Here is a 12246-nt window from a genome sequence, read left to right on the forward strand (position 1 = left end):
GACTTAAAATGTAAGAAAGTGAGGCTCAAGAAGGTCAAGTAACTTGGCCAAGTTCTTCCAGCTGACCGGAACTTGGTCAGGTTGGGCTCAGTCAGAAGCCTGGGGAACATCTGCACATCTTAACCATTCCCCTGGCCAATCTGCTTCAAGCTACACCCTTCCGTGGAGCCGAGACTCAACACCACAAGCCAAGGGGTTCCCTATATATTTTCTGACTATACTTCAATTTCTCAGGTATGCAGTCACTACTATATTACACAGACATGCCTCTGCCCTTTGGGTTCACAGCCTCACTGAAGCACCACACACCATCTTGCCCACAGTGGCGGGCTTCTGGACGAGGCACAGGTCGTTACTCCTCAGGCCTAGAACTCGTGATCTCAGAGTCTTCTTACACATAAATGAAGCAAGAAAACCCAATGGGGAAATTTATGGTTTCTTGTATTTTCCATGGCAGGTAATCATTAAAGAATGAAAGACATTTTTCCTTCATCTCTCAAGAGGTCAATGCTTGTATGCACTGAAGCCCTGTTCTTTTGTTGCCTGTGAGACTGTTATGGTGTGGGAGGGGTGTTGTACCCTGCAGGGATTTAAAGCCCAGGAGAATGGCATTGTGGGTTCTGTGGGAGGGGAAGACTGGTACCCCACTCAACACGGGGGCTCCTCTCAGATAGATGGGCTGTCCCATGCCTTAACAGGCACTGAGAGAGTAGAGCTAAGCCCCTGGGGTGGACCAGGGGCAAAACTAACTGAATGAAGGTCAATTTATTCTAAATTTTCTGGACCACACAAATCCCAGTTCCTGTAGAGTCCCAGGTGGCCCCAGGGGGGCCACCACCACCTGCCACTCTGTGACAGAGATGATATTTCCTTCCTAAGACAGCTAGAACTATGCCTCGAACAAGTGGATTTTTGGGGGCATCTATGTCACTCTCCCACAAATATAGTATATGCGCACACATGTATATCAGCAGCTTATCCACAACTATCCTGAGCAGTAAGTTACTACAAGGAGGAATTTACACATTACACCTGGCAACGCTGAGCGGCATTCTCAAATCGCTGTTTCATGGTCGAGCCCATTCTTCCCCATGGACATTAACAGTGGCGCCTGATGGTAGCAACAGGAGCACAGCCTGGGTGGGAGAGAATAAGTCGGCCTCTTAGTGGACCATACTCCTCCTCCAGTTGGGGTGGGGGACCACCTGCGGCTCACCTGACACGAGCCAGGGTTCTCACTAGAATCCGGGCACAGAAAGGGCCTAATGGATCATCTAGTTTACACCCCTGCTTGGGAGTTGAGGAAAGAAGTCAAGAGAAGTCAGATGCATGGCAGGCTGGGGTCAGCTCTATGCTGAGGAACACATTTATTCTTTCTGCCTACAGTGTTTTTCAGTTCCTTGTTTCCCTGTGCTAGGCAGAGCCCTGGCATGCAGGCTCTCGCTGCTCCAGGAGCATGCTCCCAAAGCGGGGGGCAGCCGGCCAGCCTTCTTAAGGCTTCCTGAAGCATGGATGGGGTGCCTTCCCAGCGCTGGGTGGGGATCCCTGCTGCCCGTTCTCTCCGTCCTCTTGGCATGTGACAGAAACAGTGTTGGTGAAGTTAGCATCTTCACTCAGTAAGTTTGGGTTCTTTTTTTTTTTTTTAATATTTTATTTATTTATTTGACAGAGATCACAAGCATGCAAAGAGACAGGCAGAGAGGGAAGAGGAAGCAGGCTCCCCACTGACCAGAGAGCCCAAAGTGAGGCTCGATCCCAGGACCCTGGGATCATGACCTGAGCCGAAGGCAGAGGCTTTAACCCACTGAGCCACCTAGGTGTCCCTAAGTTTGGGTTTTTTAAAGCTTTCCAAGCCTGGATGGTTGGAGTGGAATAGTACCTCTTTTTAGATACTAATCCAGAAGGTAAGACGTATGTTATAAAAATGAGTATGCAATGTCCGGAAGAAATAACAGAAAAGACATTACAAAGAAGTATAGGGTTTTGCTAAGCATAGCAGAGTCCAAGGAGGGGGCATTCATCGTGCCAGGGTGGGGGCGCTGCACCCTTTGCCGGGACTCAACCTTCAAAGGAAATAGCCACAGTTATGGGTGCTACCAGCCACTGTCAGGACCTAAGGTTATAAAGTCCAAGCTGGGTAGCATTAGAGAGACATTAGCTCATGAGACGCTTTTCTTTCTTAACTTCTACCAATTTCCCCCTTCTCTATGAAGAGTGAATCCTTTGTTAAAAATCTCTTATCTTGGGGGCGCCTGGGTGGCTCAGTGGGTTAAAGCCTCTGCTTTCGGCTCAGGTCATGATCCCGGGGTTCTGGGATCGAGCCCCGCATCAGGCTCTCTGCTCAGCAGGGAGCCTGCTTTCCTTCCTCTCTCTCTGCCTGCCTCTCTGTCTACCTGTGATCTCTGTCTGTCAAATAAATTAAAAAAAAAAAAATCTCTTATCTTGGGCGCCTGGGTGGTTCAGTGGGTTAAGCAACTACCTTCAGGTCAGGTTATGATCTTGGACTCCTGAGATGGAGCTCCCTGCTCAGCAGGGAGTCTGCTTCTCGCCTCTGAACCTCTCCCCTCTCATGCTCTCTCTCTCTCTCAGATAAATAAATAAAGAAAGAAAATCTTTAAAAAAAAATCTCTTATCTGAATGATTCACGTAGAAGCATCTTTAAAAGAGCCAGTCTCCCCATCGGGAGTGGTTTAGGATGATTGCTAATCCAGTTGAATTGTTTTGTGATTGTTGATCAGTTGGTGACCATGAGCTGAGACAGAGCATGGCTGTGGGTGTTAGTCTTTGGATTGCTTTTGACAGCTCTGAAACAGCGGAGGTGACAAGTCACCTACAGTCACAACATCAGATCCAATGAATTACTGGGACTGTAGACCCTGTTCTCAAACCAAGCATGCCATGGGTGAGGCTCCCCCGAGTCCTGTGGCTGGGACAGATTACCAGGCTGCACAGCACAAATAAGGCCCCACACTACCACCCCTTCCTATGTCTACGTGAATTCTGTGCTTTCTTTCTTGGAGCAGGCAGATGAGGATGTTTCCTGGACTGTTCTACAAGAAATGGGAGGAGGCTGAGTATACACAGAAGCTGGCATCTGGGGAGAACACCCTAGAGTCCACTTCTGGATACTTCCTATTTGTCCCACAGATCTCTGCTCCCCCTACTCTGCACCCAAAGGGTGACCTGCACAGACCCCAGTAATGGGCTCTCTGCTCTCAGCCCTTCTGGTGAGAGGCACTGGTCAGAACCCGGATGGTGGAGGAACAAGGTGTCTGGAGTGTTTATATTTCCAGAATCTTTTCTTCGAGAAGCCATACCTTCTATAAGTAGTGCTCTCCATCAGCTACTCTCATCATTTGCCTCTTTGCTACCAGGACTGGTAGGAAATGACTGGTCCATCTGTCAAGATCAAGATCATACCAACGACAGATCCTTCTCTTGAGTCTTCTGCAGCCCTCCAAAGGCTTGGGCATTTTCAACTATGTCTTGGTGAAGGGCTGAGACCAGCCTGATTTCCTGACGGAGCACTTCTCGTGGCTGCAGGACTGAACACACCCTTTCTGCCATGCTCAGTCAGAGGCTCCCCATCCTGTTCTCCTGGGAGGGGCCACACAGGAGCCCCTCGATATACCCGGCCTTTGAAATGGAGGCTCCAACCCACAGCAGCCGGGAAGAGCTGCTGACCATAGAGTCAGAATCAGAAAGCCTTGCTCCCCAGCCCAGCTGGGTGAGGACACACTCCTCGTGCACGGACAACCCACAGTGGCAGATGGGGTCCCATGGGAGAGGATGCTGGGCCTGAGAAGGGCATCGAGTCTTCTGGATGCATGTCCGAGAAGTCCCTGAACATGTGGTTTTGCAAAGATACATAATGAAAACGGTGATGAGTAAGATAGGATATTTGCTCTGTTTCAGGAAGAACCTACATCTGTTTTAGACATTTGTTTTGCACTGACTGTTTTGTCCCTAGGAGCGCCAAAGAAGACAAGCCTGGCTTGCTCCCCAAATCTCTTCCTCATTGGGATGTCAGAAGAAACCCTCAGAAGAAGGGAGAAGGTGAAGTCAGTGTTTGTGTCTCTTCAACCAGGAGGCCGGGAAGCCCGGGAGGGCAGGAGACGGCAGCCACACAAGATGTAAGAGCTTCGCCGGGCCACCACCTGTCTTCCCGTCTTTGCAGGAAAACAGACTCAGGGTGGTTACATAACTTTCTCCTATCCCCAGGAAGTGACAGTCTCCTATCCTTCTCAAAGCCCATGGTCTTTCTGCCTTTCATTCGACACCCATGGGAACGTTAGATGGAAACAGGAGAAAAATAAGGCAAAACCACAGAGCGTTCTCCTTAGAGGGGGCCGGCCTAGCCAGGCGGGATCTGGGAGCAAAGGGAAAACCCAAGAGGTCTCAGAACCACATTGTCATGGATCCCTACTAGTCTGTCCGGCCCGGGCTGGAGCAGGGCGTGGCTGCAGAGGTGCCACAACAGGCCTCTCCCTTGCTCACTGATCTACTGATCTACGTCAGGCCAGTCTCACTCCCCGAGCCTAGGCCACACGGGCCTGCTGGACCCGCCACTCACCTGCCTGCTCCAAAGCCACCATGGTCGCTTGCTCGATCAAGTCCCGTTCGATGAAGCTCCGGAAGTCTTCGCTGTACACGCTCAGATCTGGCAACTGGAATGTGTAGATGGGCATCTCCAGGGGGAACTGCTCATTGTTGCACTCACTCGCCACGTGGGACCGGGCCAAGGAGACGATGGCCGAGCTGGCGTGGGAAATCCCCCGGGAAAGTCGCTTTTCTGCAAGGGTGGGGGAGGGGGAAGGATGACCACAGGAACGGAGTTGGGGGGGGCATGTGCCTGTGCGGGCATGCACGTGGACACATATGCCCCCACCCAAGTCCACACGCACACACATACACCCAGGCACGCACACATTCACCCGTACCCCCGCCACTCTTCCTGCAGACCTCCGTGACGCAGAGCTGACATTACCAGCACCTGGCATACGGTGCTTACTCACTCTGAGTCAGGAAACCATTCAGAAAGAGGCGAGTTGCAAGGCTACCGCACACGTACACAGCGGCCTCATGGAAGATAGCTGGTCTAGCGTTTTTGGGTCTTAAGTAACATCTAACTCAGTTCAGCAGAGCTGCCCTGGGCTTGGCTGAAGGTCACAAGCCAGACTGCTCTTTGTTTTAGACATTCTTACATTTAAAGCAAGAAGCAGTTGTTTCAGGCTTTCCCATGTGGCTTGGATTATAAGAGAGGTTACTGTACTAAAGGTACTCTGATAGATATACCCCATGTGATGAATATGCCCCAAATAAAATAATACGAAGCCATCACATCTGCTTCTCTTCTTCTTTTTATAAAGATTTTATTTATTTGGAAGAGAGAGCGAATAAGTAGAGGGGAGCTTCGCAAGGAGAAGCAGACTCCCCGCTGAGCAGGGAGCCTAATACGGGGCTAGACCCCAGCACTCTGGGATCATGACCTAAGCTGAAGGCAGACGCTTAACCACCTGAGCCACCCAGGCATCCCTGCTTTTCTTCTGTCTCAGTCTGACATTGTCCCTGCACTCGAAAAGAGCCCATCTACTCTGGTCTTATTCTGCCTGGAGTTTCCAGCCAAAGGGTGAGACGTGTAGGGCAGATTTCCTCTGAGGGACCTGCTGTTGCCCTGGGAGGGAGTTATTCACGAGATCCCAACGTGCAGCAAAAAATCAGATGTCTTTGTTCTCTTGACACTTGGTTTTTTGAGCCCTGCTCTTCATAGCTAACGTTAACCGTAATAAAAGAATTCTTAATCGACTGAGCCACCCAGGCATCCTTCATAATAGAAGAATTCTTAAAATCGCGGTGTTAGGGGGGACGTTTTCTTTTTACAACCAATAGTCGTAATACTGGAGAATTCTTCTAGCAAGGCAGAAGTGCTCTTTTAATTTGCTCAGGAAAACAAAATTCAGACTGGTGTCTGAATGGGTGTTGTCTAAGCCCTGTGGCAAATTCCTAAGTGTATCCACTCGGGTCATGAGGACTGCCACTTCATTTCAGATTAGCCTGCCCACCAATCAGGCTCTGTGTCCATGCTGATGCCAATCGGAAGCATGTCTCTGCCCACCTGTGCTCACCGAAAGCCCAAGCTCGGGCCTTCATCTGGAATGGGAGCTCCTTACTTCCCCAAGAGCAAGGGCAGTGGACAGAAATGTCATCAAAATCATTTTGCTACAGCAGACTAAAAACAGAAGGCTTTTGATCCCAGGGTAAGTTGGTTTTAAATTTAAAGTCAATTCCCAGAAGCCTCAAGTATCTGGGCATTAAAATGAATGGTGAGTCCCACAGAGAGAGTATTTTAAAATGAGTAGTTTTAATTCACCTTCGGTTGGATTCTGAGACCATGAAGACTCATTATTTTTTATTTTGAGGAAAGGCAAAGAGAAGTTAAACCACCCTGGCCATGAGAAAGAAGAGACTTGGAGCATGTAGGGCCTGGCTTGTCTACCACTGGGGATGGCCCCATTGCTTCCTGCACTTGGTCCACAGTCTTGAGAACAGGAGCGAAGGAGACTCTGAGTCCTTCTGCCATGTTCTCCAGATCTCACAAGCCACGCTGATGTCTCACTTCTTGATACAGAATACTGTTTCTGTATCTGGGAAAGTAGAAACTGCTTCACCCCCTGGGAACCTGATGGAGATGGGCATCAGACGTTCCTTAACACCCAAGGTGTTATAGTCCACTGGGCAGACTCATGATGCAGCTCTCAATAGTGGGAATCTGCTGGGCACAGTCATCCACACTCCTTCGTGGCTTATCACTTAGTACCTCTTTGCCAATCATTGAGATGCTATTAGGACCTTAGGAGCATTGTGACTCATAGTATAATACGATGCTATTAAATAGTTCCACATAGTAACTATTTGGGGTCTGAATGAAAAAACATTTGGGGGCACAAGGGTGGCTCATTCAGTTGAGTGTCCAACTCTTGGTTTCGGGTTGGGTCATGATCTCAGGTTCTGGGATTGAGATGCTCGTTGTGCTCCCCACTCAGTGGAGAACCTGCTTAATAATTCTCTCTCCCTCTCCCTCTGCCCCTCCCTCTGCTCTCTCTCTGTCTCTCTCAAATAAATAAATAAATCTTAAAAAAGAAAAAAACCTTTTGAACTAAAAGTAAATTATGTTAAAGTTCATATAGTGAGAAACATATGCTCCTAATTCTAACACTTGCTCACCACCATCTCCATGAATGTATATATGTAATCACACACACACACACACACACACACACTGATTCCTTAAACATGAACTCAGTGATCCTTCTTTGAGAGGTATAAATGAATTGTTTTATGGGAATGACCATGCTCAGAGTTATACTCTAGAGAAATACAGATATTAAATAAAAACACAGTGAAACACACAGAATTCTGCAACTATTGACAAAACCAACTCATACTGATGTTATTCAGGCCAGGGGAGCTGTTTTAACTGTATTTTCTTGTTTTCTGTATTCTTGATACTCTGGCATCTGGGGCATCCCTGAGTGTGGAGGGACTCTCCTTACTAGGAGTAGCTAATTCTGAGAGCCAATGACTCCTAGGAAAGGAGCATGCCTTTTCTATGCAAACCAATGAATCCAGAGGCCACACTCTGAACCACCTCTTCTCTCTGGTTCTTATACTCCAGCAAGCAATAGTTCTCTGCGACCCGGGGCAAGGTACAAGACAACCGGGGATAGCTTCTAAGCCCCAGAGAGCTTGCTGAACTTATTCAGTCTTGCCAATCCTAAGTCTGTTTATCCTCCCTTGCCTTTTCCAAGGAAATCACAATAAAAGTTCATGTTCATGTTTTCCTTCTCAGTCCTTTCTGTCTCCTGACCACACTTGGTCCTTCCCCATGTGGTCCTGCATGGTGTGCCATGCCATGTCTCCTGCTTTTTTGGGAACTGTGAGTATAACAACTTCCTTCATGATATTCTTTTCCATGTGTGCATATCTCATCATATCTGATTAAAACAAATCCTAGGTATTTTAAGAACAGGTGCACAAGTCTTTCTGAAAGGGGCAGATATAAATACTTTAGGCTTTGTAAGCCGGAGCTTACATAGCCAGTGTATAAATGAATGGGCAAGAGGGTGTTTCAATAAAAACTTTATTTAAAAAACAGACGGTAGCCAGAGTGGGCTCATGGGCCATTGCTTGCTGACCCCCAATTTATAATATGGATCATTAATTTTCCATGTAAATGTATGCACTATGATTTCAAGAACTCAAAGGGTACGGGTATCTAATTCAGAAACTATAATTTCTATTTTATAAAAAGTACATAGGATTGTTCAAAAAACGTAATTAATGGAATTATGTGACAGACTTAGTTTTTCACTTACATTTATTAGGTTCTGAATCCATCAACCTCTCTGGAAGCAGAGAGAAGGGTCCTTCTAGCATTCTCAATGTGAGGATAAAATAATGGGTTGGTTGGTTTGCTGCCAGTCAAAAAGAGCAGGAGCAGCCATATATATATATTTAGAAAACCCCAGATGTTCTCTTAGAAAAAAATGATTAGTATTATAAGAGAATTTATGTAAATTACTACATAAAACATAAATATGGAAAAAGTAAGTCGCTTTTCTCTAGGTCTAAAATCTTAGAATTGGAAACAATATGATAATATGCCAATTATTCTTAAAATAAAAATTCAATCCAATTCCAACCGGAATTCCAAGCTTAAGGTTTACATGGCAGAATAAAATGCCCCATGGGTGCCTGGATGGTTCAGTTGGTTAAGCGGTTGCCTTCAGCTCAGGTCATGATCCCAGGGTCCTCGTTCTGAGCCCCACATTGGGCTCCTTCCTCAGCAGAGAGCCTGCTTCTCCCTCTCCCTCTGCCTGCAGCTCTGCCTACTTGTGCTCTCTATCTCTCGGTCAAATAGATAAATAAAATCTTAAAAAAAAAGAATAAAATGCCCCAAAATAGTGAAAAAACTTTGGAAAAGAATACCATGAAAGAAGTTCCTTAACAAAAATTATAGTAAATGGACTGCCAGAGTTAAGTTAACAGGACGAGTGACCACATGTATTGACAATGTCTGGAAACAGATCCAAATATATTTGGGAATTTAATACATGGCAACTTTGGCATTTTAGTTCAGTGGGTAAAGAATGTTTTATTCAATATATGTGCTAGAGTAACTCATTCTTGATTCAGAAGAAAGCAAGACTAGATTCTTTCCTATTTTGTATAAAAATTTCAAATCAATTGAAAGACCTATGAACAAAATTTTAAAATGAATATAGGGACATATTCCAGTAACTGTGTACTCCGAGAGACCTTCCAAAGTGAAAGAGGACTCCTATCAGCCATGAATGCATAATAATATAAACATTTTGTGTGGCAGAATATTCTGTAAACAAAGTCATAAAGCAAATGATATCCTGCGAAAGACATACACATGTGTAAAAATACATGTCCCTAATCTTAACCACAAAGAATGCTACACATCGATCAGAAAACTGAAAAAAAAAAATCAACAGAAAAATGGGCAAAGTATGAGAACAGGCATGTTGCAGAAGGGGAAATCCAGCTGGCTAACTAACAAATGACAGGATGAAAGTTAAAACAAGACACCCTCTTCCACCCTTCACAGTAGAAAAGCAACGTAAAGCCACCACAGAAACGTTCAGTGCTAGCAAGAGTGGAGGGAGATACCTCATTTCACACATCGCCAGCAGAAATGCATCTGAAAAAGTCCTGAAGTTACTGAATTAAAGACACACAGGTACTGGCACAGCAAATCCACTCTGGGAACACTGACTTAGAGAAATAAAACACTAGTATCTAAGATCACAGGCATACGGTTGTTTATTTTAGCATTGTTAGTAGTATTGAAAACAAGCAAAACACAATACCCAAGAAAACCCAGAATAACCATTCATACCGGAGTGGTTTAAATATTACTGTAGGTTGTGGAATAAAATATTGAGACTCTACTCATGATTCAGTGTTCCCAGAAACAAGTGATTTGAGAAGCATCATATGCATTTGACCTTGATGCATTTTGAAAGAGCACACGGAAAGCAAGGAGGGGACAGACGAAGACATAATCTTTGGTTATTACATCAGTGAGCTCTGAGATGGGTGAAGAAAACTCTTAAGTTCTCTCTCTATATCTTTGTACTGTTTCTTTCATCGGGATAAACACATCTGACTTCTGTAATTAAGAAAAAGAATAGAGGAAAGGGAGCCCGTGGAGCAACGAACTGATGATGAGCAGATCCGGAGACCACGCTACGTAGGAACTAAGTGAACGGACTAGAGGGCATTGGCATGGAGAGACTAAGACTCCAGGAGGAGTGTCCCCCTTTAATCACGTGGGGTCCTGGGCAACTGGACTCCTCCTCTGGCTTCTCTGAGGCAGAGGGAGGAGCCTGAAACCGAAGTGGTGGTGCACATCTCAGTTTGATGAGGGCGTACAGATCGATTTGCCTGCGGCCCAGAGGTGATGCCCCTGCCAGGTCCTTTGCACCCCCACCCCCCATCCCTGCCACCCCATGCAAGCCACAGCACACTGGGGAAGCCGTTCTGGGCTCAGCCCCTCACCAGGTACCTTGGGCAATGTCGTCCTGTCTCTGCAGGCAGGGCCGCTCCACCTTGTGGCTGGGTTGGGGCGGCTCTCGCTCTGGCTGTTTGGGGCACCTGCCCTCATTGAACACATGTGGCAGGTTGGCTGTGTGCACTTGTCGGAGCTGCTCATAGTCACTCAGAGCGGCGGTCAGGTCCCAGTTTTTGCCTATGGCCAAGAAATGACAATATTAAGGATCTCATTGTAGAAAAAAACTGTGTGAGCTTTGCCCAGTGACAGTATCGTAGCCAATGAGGTTTATTCCAGGCGCAATTATTGCTAATTGAAAAAAACTGTGCAAGAAGGGCTCCTCCTCAGCACGTTCAGTAATGAACTTTCCACCAGTAATGCTCGTATTTTCAGAGGGGTAAATGGCCTGATGTGTAAGTAGGGGTTCACACCTGCGACTGACGTCCATCTGATTCACACCTGCGACTGACGTCCATCTGAAATATGTGACTGTATTTATTCTCATCGCCTTCAGCTTCATGCACACACGTGTCAAAACATTATGTTCCTAATTATCCTGCTTTCCTCCACCCCTTTGAAAAATCAACTTGTAGAGGTAGCGTATTCTTGGAGGGAAGCAAAATATAAACTAGCCCCCCCCCCAAACAAAAAACAAACAACAACAACAAACCCAAAAACAACCAATAAAAAAAATACCCAAATTTTCTCTAGGCTTTTGCTTATAGTTTTAGTTCTCTTTCTAAGGTTCATATGGGAAAAGCAGAAGCTTGAGAGTCATTCTCTGTGTAAAAGACTTAGTAGGAAGCAGTCTTCAGACCTCTGACTCTGAACTGGGTGAGATGCTCCTGGGGACTGGGGTCCTGGCCTGGGACAGCTCTAAACAGGGCCCCTGGGCATGGAGATGGGTGCAGGGTGATGAAGGGGACTCTTTGCAAAACCAGGGAGAGCTGTTGTGGGGGCTGGTACTCCGTGGGGCTCTAATTCTGAGTCTGAGTCAACGGCCTTCTAATGGAGGGACAGAGACACTGCATACTGTGTCCCATTTATCAGGCATCATTAGCTTTTTGAAGACAAAGAATTAAAAGCTTCGCTTTCATTTTAAAGAGCAAATAAAATCTTACCCTTTCCCGGTTAACTTCAAAGTGCAGGTATTAACAGTATTGACCTAATTATATGCTGGATTACGTATATATACAATATCATGAGGCTTTGGATGTGTAAAATATAGGGACATCACTTTTTTTTTTTTTGTTCCTTCCACATCTAGTGCAGACTTGATATTCTCAGACATCATACGGCCATTTGTAATTTAATCACATTTCCCCCCCTCTTCATAGTCAGCTAACAAAGATGCAATAGTAGCATCTTTGTACCATCTGGGTGGGTAAGAAAAGAAAACTAATCTGGGCCACACAACGGAAAAAAACAGCAGGAGCTGGTGTTTTTGTAAGTGATAATAAATAGGGGGTCCTGGTGTAATGCAGCCTGATTATGGTTAGCAGTGGACGTGGAGGGTGGTGGTTGTGGCCATGGGCCTGGGGTGGTGGCAATAACAGGGCTGGTTTGGGGAAAGGAAACTGAAGCAGAAATGTCAGAACATACTTGTGCTCTCACATGGGACTAATAATCACAGAGCACACATACTACCCACATGATCAAAACCTGGC

General features: G+C 46.2%; 1 protein-coding gene and 1 pseudogene across 2 annotated transcripts in view; one reads left to right on the forward strand and one right to left on the reverse strand.

Annotated features, from left to right (window-relative positions):
- The window catches only part of OTUD7A (OTU deubiquitinase 7A), a 365100-nt gene that overhangs the window by 76548 nt on the left and 276306 nt on the right, over window positions 1–12246 (reverse strand). The window contains exons 5-6 of one of the 2 annotated variants that reach the window (XM_059371716.1): window positions 10595–10777; window positions 4574–4792 (exon numbers count right to left, since the gene is read on the reverse strand). In XM_059371716.1, coding sequence (XP_059227699.1) covers window positions 4574–4792; window positions 10595–10777 — 402 coding nt within the window. Of the gene's footprint in view, window positions 1–4573; window positions 4793–10587; window positions 10778–12246 lie in introns of both variants that reach the window. The other variant, XM_059371717.1, reaches the window with a different exon arrangement.
- Window positions 10832–10910, forward strand: LOC132000388 (U4 spliceosomal RNA; annotated as a pseudogene).

This window comes from Mustela nigripes, chromosome 13 (genome assembly GCF_022355385.1).
Source record: "Mustela nigripes isolate SB6536 chromosome 13, MUSNIG.SB6536, whole genome shotgun sequence".
Taxonomy (NCBI): Eukaryota; Metazoa; Chordata; class Mammalia; order Carnivora; family Mustelidae; genus Mustela; species Mustela nigripes.